Source organism: Jaculus jaculus, chromosome 1 (assembly GCF_020740685.1).
Source record: "Jaculus jaculus isolate mJacJac1 chromosome 1, mJacJac1.mat.Y.cur, whole genome shotgun sequence".
NCBI lineage: Eukaryota > Metazoa > Chordata > Mammalia > Rodentia > Dipodidae > Jaculus > Jaculus jaculus.
The window spans coordinates 269877124-269895626 of record NC_059102.1 but is presented as its reverse complement, the minus strand read 5'-3'; the positions used below and the strand labels follow the sequence as shown (position 1 = coordinate 269895626).

Genomic DNA, 18503 nt, shown 5'->3' with positions numbered 1-18503 from the left:
TTTTCCTTTCAGTAAGTAAACCAAATAAAACATGCTATAGCTTGTTTTATTTCACATATTTGGATGTGCTGTTACTTAAATCACATTTATATAAGTATCATATATGATAATAGTCATTAGAATACAGTATGATAAACCTAAGTAATATAACATTTATAATATCATACATACATAAGAATAATCAAGCAAAGCCAAAATTCACACAAATCCTGAGTAGTATCTAATCATTTTTGCAGTCATTACTGTTCAAAAATATCTAATATCCATATAAGGTATGTATTTTTTCTGCTCAGTGACTACATCTGAGGAGATCAGCTGTACCCAGGGTAGTATGGCTGTCTGAACTAACTAGCTAGTACACCATATATGCATAAAGCCAAACACTTAAGTAACTAGCTTATCAATTGGAATATTCAGTTTTTTTCTTGAATTGGAAAGACATTTTAGGTATCTGTTTTTAATACTTTGAGTGATTGAGGCCCACAGTCTTTACAGAATGAAGCTCAGATCAACTGGAGGACAAGGCCTGCCGCATCTCCCCAGAGCCATCCGCTTTCAGACCAACCGGAGGACAAGGCCTGCCGCATCTCCCCACAGCCATCCGCTTTCAGATCAACCGGAGGACAAGGCCTGCCGCATCTCCCCACAGCCATCCGCTTTCAGATCAACCGGAGGACAAGGCCTGCCGCACTTCCCCACAGCTATCCGCTTTCAGATCAACCGGAGGACAAGACCTGCTGCATCCCCCATCCCCATCCGCTTTCAGATCAACCGGAGGACAAGGCCTGCCGCACCTCCCCACAGCCATCGGCTTTCAGATCAACCGGAGGACAAGGCCTGCCGCACTTCCCCACAGCCATCCGCTTTCAGATCAACCGGAGGACAAGGCCTGCCGCACCTCCCCACAGCCATCCGCTTTCAGATCAACCGGAGGACAAGGCCTGCCGCACTTCCCCACAGCCATCCGCTTTCAGATCAACCGGAGGACAAGGCCTGCCGCACCTCCCCACAGCCATCGGCTTTCAGATCAACCGGAGGACAAGGCCTGCCGCACCTCCCCACAGCCATCCGCTTTCAGATCAACCGGAGGACAAGGCCTGCCGCACTTCCCCACAGCCATCCGCTTTCAGATCAACCGGAGGACAAGGCCTGCCGCATCTCCCCACAGCCATCCGCTTTCAGATCAACCGGAGGACAAGGCCTGCCGCATCTCCCCACAGCCATCCGCTTTCAGATCAACCGGAGGACAAGGCCTGCCGCATCTCCCCACAGCCATCCGCTTTCAGATCAACCGGAGGACAAGGCCTGCCGCATCCCCCCACAGCCATCCGCTTTCAGATCAACCGGAGGACAAGGCCTGCCGCATCTCCCCACAGCCATTGGCTTTCAGACCAACCGGAGGACAAGGCCTGCCGCACCTCCCCACAGCCATCCGCTTTCAGATCAACCGGAGGACAAGGCCTGCCGCATCTCCCCACAGCCATCGGCTTTCAGATCAACCGGAGGACAAGGCCTGCCGCATCTCCCCACAGCCATCGGCTTTCAGACCAACCAGAGGACAAGGCCTGCCGCACCTCCCCACAGCCATCGGCTTTCAGATCAACCGGAGGACAAGGCCTGCCGCATCTCCCCACAGCCATCGGCTTTCAGATCAACCGGAGGACAAGGCCTGCCGCATCTCCCCACAGCCATCCGCTTTCAGATCAACCGGAGGACAAGGCCTGCCGCACCTCCCCACAGCCATCGGCTTTCAGACCAACCGGAGGACAAGGCCTGCCGCACCTCCCCACAGCCATCCGCTTTCAGATCAACCGGAGGACAAGGCCTGCCGCACCTCCCCACAGCCATCCGCTTTCAGATCAACCGGAGGACAAGGCCTGCCGCACCTCCCCACAGCCATCGGCTTTCAGATCAACCGGAGGACAAGGCCTGCCGCATCTCCCCACAGCCATCCGCTTTCAGATCAACCGGAGGACAAGGCCTGCCGCATCTCCCCACAGCCATCTGCTTTCAGATCAACCGGAGGACAAGGCCTGCCGCACCTCCCCACAGCCATCGGCTTTCAGATCAACCGGAGGACAAGGCCTGCCGCATCTCCCCACAGCCATCCGCTTTCAGATCAACCGGAGGACAAGGCCTGCCGCATCTCCCCACAGCCATCGGCTTTCAGATCAACCGGAGGACAAGGCCTGCCGCATCTCCCCACAGCCATCCGCTTTCAGATCAACCGGAGGACAAGGCCTGCTGCATCTCCCCACAGCCATCCGCTTTCAGATTAACCGGAGGACAAGGCCTGCCGCATCTCCCCACAGCCATCGGCTTTCAGATCAACCGGAGGACAAGGCCTGCCGCATCTCCCCACAGCCATTGGCTTTCAGATCAACCGGAGGACAAGGCCTGCCGCATCTCCCCACAGCCATCGGCTTTCAGATCAACCGGAGGACAAGGCCTGCCGCACCTCCCCACAGCCATCGGCTTTCAGACCAACCGGAGGACAAGGCCTGCCGCACCTCCCCACAGCCATCCGCTTTCAGATCAACCGGAGGACAAGGCCTGCCGCACCTCCCCACAGCCATCCGCTTTCAGATCAACCGGAGGACAAGGCCTGCCGCACCTCCCCACAGCCATCGGCTTTCAGATCAACCGGAGGACAAGGCCTGCCGCATCTCCCCACAGCCATCCGCTTTCAGATCAACCGGAGGACAAGGCCTGCCGCATCTCCCCACAGCCATCCACTTTCAGACCAACCGGAGGACAAGGCCTGCCGCACCTCCCCACAGCCATAGGCTTTCAGACCAACCGGAGGACAAGGCCTGCCGCACCTCCCCACAGCCATCGGCTTTCAGATCAACCGGAGGACAACTGCCGCATCTCCCCACAGCCATCGGCTTTCAGATCAACCGGAGGACAAGGCCTGCCGCATCTCTCCACAGCCATCGGCTTTCAGATCAACCGGAGGACAAGGCCTGCCGCATCTCCCTACAGCCATCGGCTTTCAGATCAACCGGAGGACAAGGCCTGCCGCATCTCCCCACAGCCATCGGCTTTCAGATCAACCGGAGGACAAGGCCTGCCGCATCTCCCCACAGCCATCGGCTTTCAGATCAACCGGAGGACAAGGCCTGCCGCACCTCCCCACAGCCATCCGCTTTCAGATCAACCGGAGGACAAGGCCTGCCGCACCTCCCCACAGCCATCGGCCTTCAGATCAACCGGAGGACAAGGCCTGCCGCACCTCCCCACAGCCATCCGCTTTCAGATCAACCGGAGGACAAGGCCTGCCGCACCTCCCCACAGCCATCCGCTTTCAGATCAACCGGAGGACAAGGCCTGCCGCACCTCCCCACAGCCATCGGCTTTCAGATCAACCGGAGGACAAGGCCTGCCGCATCTCCCCACAGCCATCCGCTTTCAGATCAACCGGAGGACAAGGCCTGCCGCACCTCCCCACAGCCATCCGCTTTCAGACCAACCGGAGGACAAGGCCTGCCGCACCTCCCCACAGCCATCGGCTTTCAGATCAACCGGAGGACAAGGCCTGCCGCATCTCCCCACAGCCATCCGCTTTCAGACCAACCGGAGGACAAGGCCTGCCGCATCTCCCCACAGCCATCGGCTTTCAGATCAACCGGAGGACAAGGCCTGCCGCATCTCCCCACAGCCATCGGCTTTCAGATCAACCGGAGGACAAGGCCTGCCGCATCTCCCCACAGCCATCGGCTTTCAGATCAACCGGAGGACAAGGCCTGCCGCATCTCCCCACAGCCATCGGCTTTCAGAACAACCGGAGGACAAGGCCTGCCGCATCTCCCCACAGCCATCGGCTTTCAGATCAACCGGAGGACAAGGCCTGCCGCATCTCTCCACAGCCATCGGCTTTCAGATCAACCGGAGGACAAGGCCTGCCGCATCTCCCCACAGCCATCGGCTTTCAGATCAACCGGAGGACAAGGCCTGCCGCATCTCCCCACAGCCATCGGCTTTCAGAACAACCGGAGGACAAGGCCTGCCGCATCTCCCCACAGCCATCGGCTTTCAGATCAACCGGAGGACAAGGCCTGCCGCATCTCCCCACAGCCATCCGCTTTCAGATCAACCAGAGGACAACTGCCGCATCTCCCCACAGCCATCCGTTTCAGCAGCAACAATATTCTGAGGCAAGAGAGGAGGTTTATAAATAGGCTGGCAAGGGGTTGTTTCTTGCCTGGTCTCTGAGACTGGCACACCCTTGTCTCCCTTCCCACTAACCCATTAACATGGAAAAAAAGAACATTATATGGCCTAACTAAAACTGTGACTACAAGGATGGCTTGTCCATACTCACAAGCCTGTGGTATTTTAAATATTACAAGATAACCAATAGGTCTTAAATTAGCAGTTACCAAGAACAATGAACAATGTAATTATGCATTCTGAAATCCACTGTCTAAAACCAAACAAATACATTTCTAAAACAAGTAACTGGATTTGGTCTCTTTCCTTAAAAAAGACTTGAAGCCTACGCTCCCTTCCTCACTGTACCCCAACCTGGATCAATGGCTGACATTCTCTAAACCCTTTTCACAATCTCTCCTCAGAACTTTCTCTGTGTAGCACTGCACTGCCACGAACTACAGAGCCCTCCTGTGTCCTTCCTGCATGATGTCAATCACTCAAGGGAAAGCCTCATGCAGGCTCCAGAGGCCCCTCACCCTTTTGCCAGACTCTACACATCCCTTGTGCCTGCTGACAACATCAAGATCCTGGGAGGAGCTGGGTTAGCATTCTGAACAGGGCAGATAGATGCTGAGAGCAAAGGCAGTTTGTAGTTTTGATCAACCCCAGCTTAAGCTTAAAATGCATTTCCCCAGGAAATCCATGGAGAATGGATATTGGGCTTCTTACAAGTGCCATTATTCCAGTGACATGCTAGAGGTTCATGGGGCTCCCAGACTTGTCCTGAGACATAAAATGAGCCAATTCTCCCCAAAGGTATTGGATAAACAAAGCACTGTTAGTTAAATACCTTGAAAGCACTGGCACAGGGCCTTTATGTAGGCACACTTATAATGTTTATTTTTCCTTTAAATTAGCTAGGCTGGCAGGGGCTGACTCCATAACTGATAGCTGTTAGGCCCTGCCCCAGTACCTGGTTACTCTGAGCGGAAGCCAAGCAACCAGCTAGACTTCCCTCCCACTGGTCCTTTGCGCTGAATCCTTCTTAGGTTCCTCAAGGAAGCTACAGAGCAGACACAGCTGTTTGCTGATGAAGTACAACTTAGATTCCAGAAAGAACCATTACAGCCACGAGTGCTTCAGAGATCTTAGACTGGGCCTATTTGCCTTCCTAGCCATTTTCATACAGGTAACAGTGGGAGCTAACACGGAAGACTGTACAGTGATTCATGCAAACATCCCTTCACTGCTTGAAGGAATGCCATGATTGTTGTCAATACCCTTGCTACACTCCCCTTCTGGCTCACTTTCAAGTCCTATACTATCCTCTGGTGCAACAACACTAGTCCCAGTAGGCTTCTCTTAAATGGCCTGTCCTTGACTACTTCTGATGAGGTGGTAACACAAGAGGAAAGAGTGGCAGCAGCAGTGAGAGGGCAGGTTTCTCAAAGTGACCAGGCGTGGGGTGCACACAGTAGACAATGGAAACTGGGAAGAGCTGACATGAGAAACGGTAGGCCTTGACTGCTGGAAGAGTTCCAGTCAAGTCACAAGATCCAGAGATCCACAAACCCGCAGCCCGACAGCTATAACAGCAGGTGCTGTAGGAGCTGAGGGTCTCAACACCTGAGGCCCTTCGGAAGATGTAATACCAGCAGGAACGCCCTGCTGCTATAAGCCCAGGATTACAACAGCTGCCAAGTGCCAGTGCCACAAGACGGTCAAGCCTGAGCTTCTAGAGCTGTAAATTACTGAAAAGCCTGGGGTAATAGGCCCCCCATACTCAGGCCTTGGAGTATAATAAGCCTCTGGGTCTGTTGGCCCAGCCCCCTTGACACTGGGCACTTGAAAGTCTTGGACTACCAGCTCTGGAAGAGCTTCCCCCCAATCACCCACAGTTCCTATCCAGGACCCCAGCCAGCTGACTCCTAACTGCGTGAAAGACAATCCACTTTAGTGACGGGCAGAAAGATGTTTTCTAGGTAGCTTTTAGGAACAACCACCAGGTAAGCCTTTCAAGTTGGAGAAGACAAAATAGCTATGATTTAGATTAAAAATAAATGAAAAGGTAACATGAGGCCATGTCATCAATGGCAGGTACCTTTCTTATTTCTGTGTCATGTGCTATCCATCGAATTACTGCTTCAAACACGTATCTTTCATTACCAACGTTTAATTTCTCAAGGGAAATCACTTCTTTGAGCTTCTGGGGACTCAGTTCCAGGAACTCCTCTGTGCTGCTGACGTCCCGGAAGTGAGTCTCCAGGTACTCAGTGGCGAGGTAATGCACGTGGTGCAGGCAGTAGTGCAGGGCGAAGTCTCGGATACCAATGCAGTTCTCAGCAGCAATGCAGCCTTCTAAGAACTCGCAGCACAGGGTCTTAAGGTCTGTCAGCAACAGCAAGTCAGCTGCCTGGACAACATCTTGGATTGTATCTTCATTTAGCCGAATCTGTAAGAGTACCATAACCATTTTTATATTTGAATGCAGATATTTAAGACCTGAACCACTAATCTAGCAGGCTGGCCCAAGTGAAATTCTTTTTTTTTTTTTTTTTTTTTTTTTTTTTTGCGGGTGGGGGGGGGCGTGGCAAAGACAAGTAAATTCTGGCACTCTTACACAGTTCAACATAGCATGTTATTTAAGAGTTTGAGGCATCAAGTTACCTTTTCTCAACATAAGCAGACATATTTGACTTTTGACCTGTGTAACAGTGCCTATCTGTTCCCTTGCCCATCATTCCCTTGCTGGAATGAGCTGTCACTCATCCTACTGAGGGACGTGCCTGTGTGCTCACATCTCTAACCAAGAACAAGTTTGCTGAAAAGCTTAGGAAATGTAAAGTTCTGCCTTCTACAAAAGCTGAACTCGGTGTCTTTAAATACTAGGTCCAGAGCTGCTAAAAGTCTTACCATTGTTTCCTGTCTGCCAAGTGGTATGCCAAGCAGGGTGCAGGCCACTGAGGAGGTTTGTGTGGCCTCTGAAGGCCCACTCTAAATATCCAACCACTGATCATGACACAATGGGTACACCCAGGACTGAAACTATCTTCTGGACTAAATCTACTGTAAGAACTCCTCCCCCCCGCAATAAATGCTTACTTTCCCTTCATTTTCTTCAGTCTTCTGACTGACTCTTCTCTCCCTACTTCACTATTTCTCTATGCAACAATAAAGTAATGTAGGGATATGGGCCACTAAAATTTTACCACAATATCAAACGAATGCCACAAAGATTTCCTATATTCAGAAATAAGAGAAATCATGGGGTACAGCAGAAACATTTTTACTACATGCTAAACATTTGTGTACCACAGACTTACAACAATTTATGACTGCCAATGGCTTTAGAAACTGAGCAAGAGAACTGTGGAAAGAAGTATACTAAGTAAGGAAAAGTTTCCTACTTTTGGGACATCTAATAACTCTTTTCATTTTTGGCAATGCTGAGAGTGGACTCAGGGCTTCCTGAATGCTAAGCAAGGGCTCTGCCACTGAGCCAAACTCCCACCCAAGGACATTAAATTTAGCTAGGAGACAGTGAATAATTGTAGCTTGTTCACGTAAAAGCATATGGAAGACCATGGTGTTGCATCTCATTTCAGGAGTCTGTCATGGCTCATACTACAAAAGGAGGTTATAGTTTAAATGGGGGACAAATCACAGAGGAGAATCAGTAAAGACAGACCCAAGGTCCCATTCAAAAGTGCATGGGAGCAAGTTCTCACTGGCCTGTCGCTCACTCACTGCACCCGTAACTGATATGACTTTGCCAACCACACTAGGCTGGTTGTTTGCCTGGTTCTGTGTTGCTACAGAGCGTCTCCAGGAGTTCAAGAACTGCACCAAAATTACTACAAATTCACTAGTCTTTAACAACAATACCCATACAACCCTCTGCCTAGTGTTTAAAGAAGAGAAGGTGGTATTATTAAATCACACAACACACTTCAGAAGGATGAAAATCACTGTGATTGTGGACAGATGCTTGCAGTTAGAGAGGACGGGGAATATACTCAGAATACTTAAGAGACAGCCCTTCCAGAAAGGAAAAAGAGAAGTGATGAAAGACCAAAGGAGAGAGTAGCAGACCTCAGACAGCACCAAGGCAGGACACATTCTCACATCACCAAATGCAAGGCACGCTAACCTCCTTTGGTTAAAACACCCAACCCGGAGTCACACTCAAGGTTCTTGAAAGGAGTCCTATGCTAGAATGTACATCACCTAACGAGGACTGGGGAAAGACAAGACAGAAGACTAGTCACTTATCATTTCTTCCCTGGGCACCATTAAAGCCCCAGAATTACATGCAGGCAAAGAGATTAAAGGCAAATGGGGAAGAAAGAGCGGGGTGGACAAGAATGCTCATGCTACTGAGGTCACAGGACTAGGGAGTCAGTACTGTAACCAGGGTGGCTTTCACGGGTATGAGCCCCCTTTCTTAGGAATAATTCTTAAGGGCTCTTTGTTCCTATAGAACAAGCCCCAATGCCCAAAGAAGCTCCTATGTCCATGCAATGGAGAAAGGGAAATTACTTAGCAGGACGGATGCGAGGCAAGACTGGACTGGAGATGCAAAGACTAAACACACTAGACAGCAGTGAAGGTTCTGTGTTCTTGTGCCTCATAGTGGAGAGGAGCTCACAACATGACCCCCATTTGGGATCTGGATCTATGAGCTAACTTTTCTGGTGCCATTTCCAGGAGATGCCAGTGGATGTTCACAGTGACAGAAGATGAGGATGGAGTGTCACTCTGTCCAATGGCTGAGGGCTGTGAAGCTCAGTCAACCTGCCCCTGAATCTCACCATACCTGCCCACTGAAGATGTAATCCAGGATCTCTCTCATAACCATTACCGATATCCCTTCAAGTTCAATCTTATAAGTGGATCCATCATCTTTTGGAGGATTATAGTTTAACTTTGTCCTAAGAAAGGGAAAAAAATGTAAAATTTCTATGAAAGAACAGAAATAGCTACAAATATTAATGCACTAAATGCTCTATAATGTATATACTTATTAATATATGTACTGCTACCTGTTGACATTTAGTTTAGGATTAGATAAATGCATTTTTACAGGTTTTTTTTTTCAAGGGGGAGGAGAAGGGTTTCCAAGGTAAGATCTCACTTTAGTCAAGGCTTGACTTGGAATTCTGTAGCCCCAGGCTGGCCTCAAACTCATGGTAATCCTTCCTACCTCAGCCTCCCAAGTACTGGAATTAAAGTGTGCTACCACACCGAGCCTAACATTTTTAAAGTTTTTATTTTTTGCAGCTTTAAAAATATTTTATTTACTTATTTATTTGAGAGAGTGAGAAAGAGGGACACATAGAGAGAGAAAATGGGCACAGCAGGGTGTCTAGGCACTGCAAATGAACTCCAGATACATGTGCCACCTTTTGCATCTGGCTTTACATGGGTCCTGGGGAATAGAACTTGGGTCCTTTGGCCTTGCAGACAAGTGCCTTAACTGCTAAGGCATCTCTCCAGCCCCTGTTTTTTTTTTTTTTTTTCTTTTTTTTTTTTTACAATTTTAACTACAAAACTTCAAAACAGCAGGCAACCAAAGAACCAAGATACATGTGAGCAAGAATTTCTTAGGAAAATACCAGTCTTTCAGATGTATTGTTATATGAATCTGATCAAATGATTTTTCGATACTGTAACTAGAATATAATTTTTCAATACTGTAACTAGGATTCCATAAATATACCACCTAAACAAAAGTCAAGATGGGCTGTAGAGAAAGCTTGGCAGTTAAGACCACTGCCTACAAAGCCTAATGACCCAAGTTCGATTCCCCAGTACCCATGTAAAGCCAGATGCAGAAGGTGGCACATATATCTGGAGTTCATTTACAGCGGCTGGAGGCCCTGGTATGTCTATTCTCTCTGTCTCTCTTTTCTCTCTCTCTCTCTCTCTCTCTCTCTCTCTGCTTGCAAATAAATAAATAACATTTTATAAAAGTCAATATGACAGTAATCTGTTTGTAACCAAATTCCTCCCAATCCATTCATGTTTCTACCCTCTGAAGCACCTATGACCTAAATCCTATGCTTAATTTTACCTTGCTTTCTTTTGCATGATTGTACCCACAAAGCACACACTTAAATTCTTAAGCTTATTTGGGGGCAGGGGTAGAGTTTGAGGTTAGATCTTGCTGACCTGGAATTCACTATGTAGTCTCAGGCTGGCCTTGAACTCACAGCGATCCTCCTATCTCGGTTTCCTGAGTGCTGAGATTAAAGGCATACACCACCAAATCCAGTTTAAGCTGTTTTTATTTTCTAAAAGTCTGCATATCACACTGGTTCTGCTGCTCTTTCTGTTGTGTAGTATTTCACTTCCTGGTCACTGGAGTTGTTTCCAGGTGGGTTTTTAAATTGTTCTTTGAGACAGCATCTTACTGTGTAGCCCAGGCTGGCCTTGAAGTCATGATCTTCCAACCTCAGTGCTGGGATTATAGACATGCACACATGCCTGGTTTGTTTCCAAGTTTTTGATACTCTGAACAGTGCTGCTATGACTATTACTGCATCTCCTTTTGTACTATGTCATGGAATTTCCCTTGGGTGTACTCCCTTGGCTGTAAAATTGTGTTACATTTGGCCCAAGTAGGAGATGACATTAAGGATTGGCCACAGCTGCAGGGCAGCAGAGCCTTACCTGCTCTAAGTGAGGCCATCTGTGGCCCCACAAGCCACCACAGCTGTTGCAAAGAGTGAGTGACTATGGTGTTTCACAAAGACTATGACCTGCATTTGCCACATCACTTATCCAAGCATGAAGTGTATCTACTCATGCGTTTGTGGCCACATGTGTTTCCTCTTTTTGGAAATACCTGTTTAGATCCTGTCTTTTGTGTGTGCGCTTTTAAGGCTATCATTCTCATAATGAGGAATAGGAATTCATTATATCTTTGTTTTGTTTTTTTGACACAGGTCTTATGTAGTCTAGACTGGCCTCAAACTATGTAGCTAAGAAAAACCTTGAACTTCTAGTACTCCTTCCTCCACTCTGTGAGTGCACTACTACACTGTTTCTTTCATGCTGGAGATTGAACCAAGTCTTTTGTGCATGTTAGGCAAGCACACTACCCACTGAGCTATATCCCCAGCCCTTCTTTATGTATTTTGGATATTTAACATTTGTCAGACTTCATACTTTTGTACAAGTAACAAATTGAAAAACAAGTTTATATAGTCAATGATTTTTGAGTCTTATTTAATAACTTGTACCTACCAGAGGACTATAAATTATTCCTGGGCTGGAGAGATGGCTTAGCAGTTAAAGGATTTGCCTGCAAAGGCAAAGGACCAAGGTTCGACTCCCTAGGACCCATGTAAGCCAGATGCACAAGGTGGCACATGCATATGGAGTTCGTTTGCAGTGGCTGGAGGCCCTGGCATACCCATTCTCTGTTTGCCTCTTTCTCTCGCTCTCTCAAGTGAATGAATGAATTAATTAAAAAATATTATTTATATTCTTTACTAAAAAATTTTAAAAGACTGAAAACTGTTTCTGCGTCAAATCTCAAAAATGCATTATATTAACATCTACATAATAACCATATTTTCTAAGTAAACAGTCAAATGCTGATTAAGGAGCTACAGTTCTAGAACATCTCAGAAACAAACATCCAAGCGTATCCTTTGCATCTAGCCTTCTGTAGTTAAAACTCAAGAAAGAATCAGAACTTTGTTAACAGTAAATGCAAAAAATAAGAAATAACATTAACAAAACTTCATAAACTAGAAAACAGACAAGACTGACTCTAAATATCTATGAAAACTTAATTTTAATTTAGCAGTGAGCAAAGCTACCGTATCTAAATAGCACTGGACACCTTGCCCCTGCTCCAAGGCTCAAGGAAATGGAAGTTCAGAAGTTATAGGAGGAGAGGAGGAGTGAAAACAAACCTGACCCCCAGAGACTTAGAAAATGGCCAAATTCCCAGACTATCTACCCACTGGTCTACATATCTCTCTTTAGCTCTAGTGGAGTGATCTGTATTCTTAAAAGGGGAATTGGGAGGGGGTGTCTTTGGATGGGGTACCAGACACCATTGGGAACATGAGTGAAGACCATGCACACATACTGTGTGCTTGGTGAGTCTTTCTCTTCCTCAACTCAGTTTAAGGACAACAGAAAACCTCTCAGTAATAGTCCCAGAAAGACTATTATGCTCACAAACCAGGAGCAGAATGCTACAAAAAGGAACATGAAGAGAAAGCTAAGAGATTTTAATGACTGTAAACAACAACAACAACAACAACAACAAAAATTGAATGTAAGGTCGGGACATAAAGTTAAGGACAGTTAGAAAAGGAAAAAGACAAAGGTAGAAAACAGGATACATAAGAAAACTAGAAGATCTGCCCAGAAGGTTAAACATGATATAAATGTCTCCCCATCAGGAAAACAAATACCCAGGAAGTACTCATGACAGTGGACAAACGCATACTCAACCTCAAAGCACCTTGTCATACTACTTCAGGGAACTGGATTCTTAGCTTTCAGAAAGAAAACAGGTCACAGGAAGAAACAAAATTCAGAATGGCTCCCATTTGGTTCTAAGCAAATTTTTATAACTAGCTCAACTATCAGTAAAATGTCCAGAAAACACTTTTAGCTACACAAGGTCAGACAACAATGTACCTTATGCAATCTTCCTCAGAATACTGTTGTATCATGTGCCTCTCATCCACCAAAGGAGTACATCAAGTAAGAAGACACTAGACACTAAAAAGACACAATTCAGCCCAGGCAATTACAAGAAATGTAGGCTAATGGTGAAGTATGACTCCAGGGAACACAGCTCTGAGCCAGCAATAAGGAGGCTGGTCCGATCTGGTGCTGCCAGGAGGCTGTACTGAATATTTACAAAGATGGAAGGTTTAAAGAGGGTACTTCGACAACTGTGTTCCCACCTGGTATTAAAACACATGATTCCTGTCCCTATAGCAGTATGAACTGAAGGTTCCTGTGTGGTTCACAATTCCCTTGTTCAAATAACAGTGTGGCTTCTCTTTCCTGGTTATCTCCAGAGTGGGACAGCATTGGTCTACTTAAAGATGTGCTCATGCCGGGCGTGGTGGCACACACCTTTAATCCCAGTGCTCGGGAGGCAGAGGTAGGAGGATCTCCGTGAGTTCAAGTCCACCCTGAGACTACATAGTGAATTCCAGGTCAGCCTGGACCAAAGTGAGACCCTACCTCGAAAACCCCCCCAAAAAAAGATGTGCTCAGAAGCTGAGAAGCATCAACCTAGTATGACAATTTTTTTCTTTTCTTTTTTTTCCATGTATGTGTTGGCATGTGTGTAAATGTGTGATTATGTTTGTGGGCACTGTGGAGGACTGAGGTTGACATTGGGAGTCTTTCTCAGTCTCTCTGCATCTTATTTAGACATTGTCTCTCAATGAACCTAGAGCTTACCAATTCAGTCGAGTAGGCTGGCCAGAAAGCTCCAGGGATCCTTTCTCTGCCTCCTCAGTGCTGGGTTTTTGGGTGGACACTGCCACATCTAGCTTTCCTATGGGTGCTGAGGATCTGAATTAGATTCTCACACTTAATGGCAAGCACTCTACTGATTGTACCATCTCCACAGCCCTGAGAAGTTGTCTTACTTTAATGTGATGTTGTGTTCAAACAAGAGCTACACACTGCAAACAATGGCAGGATGAGGGGAATGGACTACTAAGGCAAAGGACCACCAAGAGACAGTTCATTGTTCCTCTTTTAATTTTATTTTTTAATGTGTGTGTGGGGGTGAAAGCGAGAATCTTGTAATTTTTAACCCATGTTAACTGTATTGAATTTTAAATTTTATTTAAGATGACTATACTGTTTTGTTTGTGTGTGTGTGTGTGTGTGTGTGTGTGTGTGTGTGTGTATTTTTGAGGGGATTTCACTATGTAGTCTCAGTCAGGCCTTGAACTCACAGCAACTCTCCTACATCGGCCTCCTGAGTGCTGGGATCAAAGGCATGTGCCACCACACCTGGCAGAGCGACAGATCTACCTGCTGCAAATGAACTCCAGATGCATGTGAATCTGGCTTTACTTGGGCACTGGGAAACTAAACTTGAGTCGTTATGTTTTTTAGACAAGCACCTTAACTACTAAGACATGTCTCCAGTCCTGTTTTTTGTTGTTCTAAGTGGAATCCTGTTGAAAGATGGCTTTCTCTGAGCAGGTGATAAGATACAGACATGACTAAGTGAGCTCCGACCACTTCAGACTTCCACAAAATGTGATCCTTCCCCAAACCCACAAAGAAGGGAATTGTACACACTAGGTCTATACAGAATGAAGGTTAAACAACAAAACTACGGCCAAAATTTGCCTGCCCTCTAGGCTTTTCTATCACCCTACTCTATCTTTGGCCTTGCAGCCCTGTCTGTGCACACTCAACTGCTAACTGCTTTGAGAGTGGTTCTGGGCCAGCTGCTCCACAGCACATGCTCCTAGATCGCTCTGTCCTGCCATAGGCAGCCCTATCCCCCTCACCTTGGCAACCTTCTGGGGGATTCTCCTGTCTCCAGCTCCCATCTTGTTTTAGGAGTGCTCAGCTCACAGAGGTCTGCAGTACCATATGGACCTTTGTGTAGTTCTGGGGAGTAAACTGGTTGTCAGGCTTGCACAGCAAGCACCTAACCCACTGAGCCATCTACCCAGCCAGTGTGGTACTTTATTTATTTATTTATTTTATTTAAAGGTGTGTGCTACCATGCTGGGCCTCCCTCTTTCCCTTATTTTATTTGTTTTGCATTTGTTTTTCAAGGTAAAGTCTTACTCTAGCTCAGGATGACCTGGAATTCATTATGTAGTCTCAGGGTGGCCTGGAATTCATGGTGATCCTTCCGAGTGTTAAGATTAAAGGCAGGCACCACCATGCCCAGTTTCTTCTTCTTCTTCTTTTTTTAATTAACAGTTTTCATTCATGTGAATAGTATATTTTCATCATAAACCCTTCACTACTATGGTGTTTTTGTACTTCTCCACTGAACTTCAAGACCCCTGAGATAGACTCCTTTCTGCCATCGTGATCAGCAGTGCAGGAAGAATAGATGATTTTATTTTGTTTATTTGTGTGTGTGCATATGTATGGAGTGGAAGTGCACAGGTGGAGGTCAGAGGACTTTATGCCTGCTGGCAGGTCCGCAGTCAAAGGGTGGTGGTCTCATGCCACAGCAAGCCAAGTATGCTGCTAGTTAGCAATTCAGAACACCAAAATCTTCCACTATTCCATGCATTTTTTTCTCTCTGAGAATGCCAATAGAATATCTGAATCCATTTGTTAAACCATAATATTAACAAATCAATGAACCTGAATACAAAAATTTATACCATGTTTTAGTATTCAGCTACACACACATTTCACCACTGGATACATTCAAACCTAGTTTATTTTTATTATTGTGTTCCTGGGAATTGAAGCCAGGAATGCCAGGCAAGTGCTGTGCCCACATATGTTGTTAACAGATACGTCCACAGTACTCTGCTCTGAGCAAAGGCCCACTGGGGACCTGTCCAGGAAAGCTGGCTAGAAAATGAGGCTTTCCTTCATGAGCAAGCCTAGTGTGCCCCATCTCTCTGTGCTCACTGGCCTCCCCTCACCATCACTGGCACCCTGCTGGGAAAGCAGGTGTCCTAATGCAAAGGGAAAACAGACTCCCAAAGGTTTCAGGAACCAAGGCTGAGTCAGAGCACCGTCCTGGCGAAGAGGATCTGCAGGCCCAGGCCCACCTCCGCACCACCCTCCAGCCCCGCCGCAGCACAGGAGCATGCACGAGAGCTTTCCGCCTCCCCCCAGCAGCCCCGCATCCGCTGTGAAGATGGAACAGCATCTTGTGTTGGCTGTGCTCTAATGCCTCCTTCCAGGGGTCTCTAGAAGAAATATAACAGCAATTTTGTGTCTTTCAGAGTCACATGATTAGAATGAAGATGAAATTATCTTAAGGAAGACTGTTTTCTGAAAAGAGAACACAGAAGGTGTGAGTTGCAACTTAAGAGGGAAGCTCATGGAAACTTCTGCACAGTATACACGTTTGGGACACAAGAAGGGAAGGTAGTACACACAAGGAGGTTCAGAGGCATGAAGGGCTACAAGAAACCCAGATGCCAGGCAGGAACACGACATTCCAACAGCGAAAGGTACACACCACGGCCCAAACAGTGCAGACCAGAGTGGAGGACGCACAGTTATGTTGTGTATAACCAGCCTTTCCCCGGGGCCAGAGACAGCATTAGGCAGGACTTCAGAAGTTCCCACCCTTGAGGAACTAGCACTTGTACCCATAAAGTTAGTGTCGACACAATGAAACACCGGTCATTTCTAGGAGTCTGGGTTTTAGTTCACTCCAAGTTAAGCCTCTAGCAAGATGTTCCATAAATTCTTTTGTTCTAGCCTGCTCCAAATCCATTCCTTCCCTGGGAGTCCCCTTAGTACCTTAGTACACGGTACTATTTTCTACTCAGCTGTTTATATTTAAAATTTAGAACACTAATTAATATGTATTGGAGGAATAAGTGCATTGCAAGTTTAAGTGGATGCTAAGATTAGTCAGTGAAAGTTGATAAAGAATGGGACATTTAAACTATGCTAAAGTATCATCCCAGGGTTGGGGAGATGCCTCAGCAGGTAACAGCACTTGCTGTGCAAGCACGGGGACCTGAGTTGAATCTTTAGAAGCCATGTAAAAAGCTGGGCATTGCTGCACATGCCTGTAACCCCAAAGCCAGGAGGACCACTGGGGCTTACTGGTCAGTCAGTGTAACTAAAATCTGGCATTAGCTCCAGGTGCACCAAGAGACTCCATCCTGATGAAATAAGGCAGAAGAGTGATAGAGGACACCTGATGTCCTCTGCTCTTCATGTAAGCACACAGAGTGCACACAACTGTGTACACATGTGCATACACCACACCACACACATCTCATATATATACATACATACATACATATACATATATATGTATGTATATATATATCCCCACCCCCATACACAAAAGTATCATTCCATAAATTACTTAGTGATTATTAAAAAAAAAAAACAGTATGCTGGCTGGCCAAGTGATATCTCTAACTGTGACTAAACTCAATGGGCTAACACTGGCATCATGGGGCTATGGAGCCAATGCACTGAGGAAGACACAATGTCACTGTAGCATATACTTGTCGACAGTGCACAACTTCAGCCTTGTCTTAAGAAACTAACATGCCAAGTGGAAGGGCATCCTATACAATACCTGACTGGTCCTCACCAAAAATGCCAAAGTTATGACCAAAGGGAAGAGTGAGGACTGCCATAGATTGGAGAGACCGAGGACACATGACAAGAAAGTTACCACAAACACAGAGGAGTAGGCACTATGTTAACAGGAAGGGGAGGAGGTCAGCTGTTGGGGAGAGTGGTCACAAAGACTTCACTGAGGCAGGCACGACCTAGATTTCCCAAGCGTGTGAAGAGGAAGGGGAACAAGCAGAGAAGGGCACAGAACAGGTGTGCAGAGGAGGTGCTGTGTAGCCATGCAAGGAGAGACTAGCGGGGCTGGCGAAGAGTATGGACTTGCAGGAGTTGGATGGGGAGGACTGTGAAGAACCTGCACCCCTTACAAAGGAACCTGGGTTTCACCCTGGGAGAAATGGACTGTCTCTCAGTATTTTTATTTATGTATTTGAGAGAGAGAGACAGATGAACAGGCTGGAGTGATGACTCAGTGGTTAAAGGCACGTGCTTGAAAAGCCTGATGGCCTGGGTTTAAGTCACCAGTACCCACATAAAGCCAGAGGCACAATGCACCTGGAGTTTATTTACAGTGGCAGAAGGCCCTGGAGATCCCATATGCACTCACTCTCTTTTTCCTTCTTTCAAATAAATTAATAATTGAAAAAAAAAATTGCATGCCTTTAATCCCAGCATTCTGGAGGCAGAGGTAGGAGGATTGCTGGGATTTGAGGACATTCTGGGACAGAGTGAGTTTCAGATAAGCCTGGTGACTTAGAGTGAGACCCTATCTTGAAAGAACCAGAGACAGAGAGAGTGCAAGAGAGAGCATGCTGGTTATTTTGTTCAAATCCTCACAGCTCTGTCACTCAGGTCCTTTCATGCTGGCTCCTGAGGACCTGTAAAGCTCGTTCCACCTCTGAAGGACCTCCTTATTTTCTGGCCTAAGATGTTCCAGACTTGTGGTATAATTTTCTTGCCCTGGCCCTGAATGAGCCAGGTCTCCAAAGACATTAGACTTTTAAATATAATCTGGTTCCACTCTAGAAACCTCCCTGGTGGTGGCAGAGTGAAAGTCAGATGGGGGCTGCACATGGAGGCAGATAGGCCAG

General features: G+C 46.8%; 1 protein-coding gene across 1 annotated transcript in view; it reads right to left on the bottom strand.

Moving 5' to 3' along the window:
* Nucleotides 1-18503, bottom strand: part of Gan (gigaxonin) — a 54008-nt gene that overhangs the window by 18980 nt on the left and 16525 nt on the right. The window contains exons 2-3 of the mRNA XM_004659588.3: nucleotides 8972-9086; nucleotides 6257-6607 (exon numbers count right to left, since the gene is read on the bottom strand). Of these exons, the coding sequence (XP_004659645.1) occupies nucleotides 6257-6607; nucleotides 8972-9086 (466 nt within the window). The remainder of the gene's footprint in view (nucleotides 1-6256; nucleotides 6608-8971; nucleotides 9087-18503) is intronic.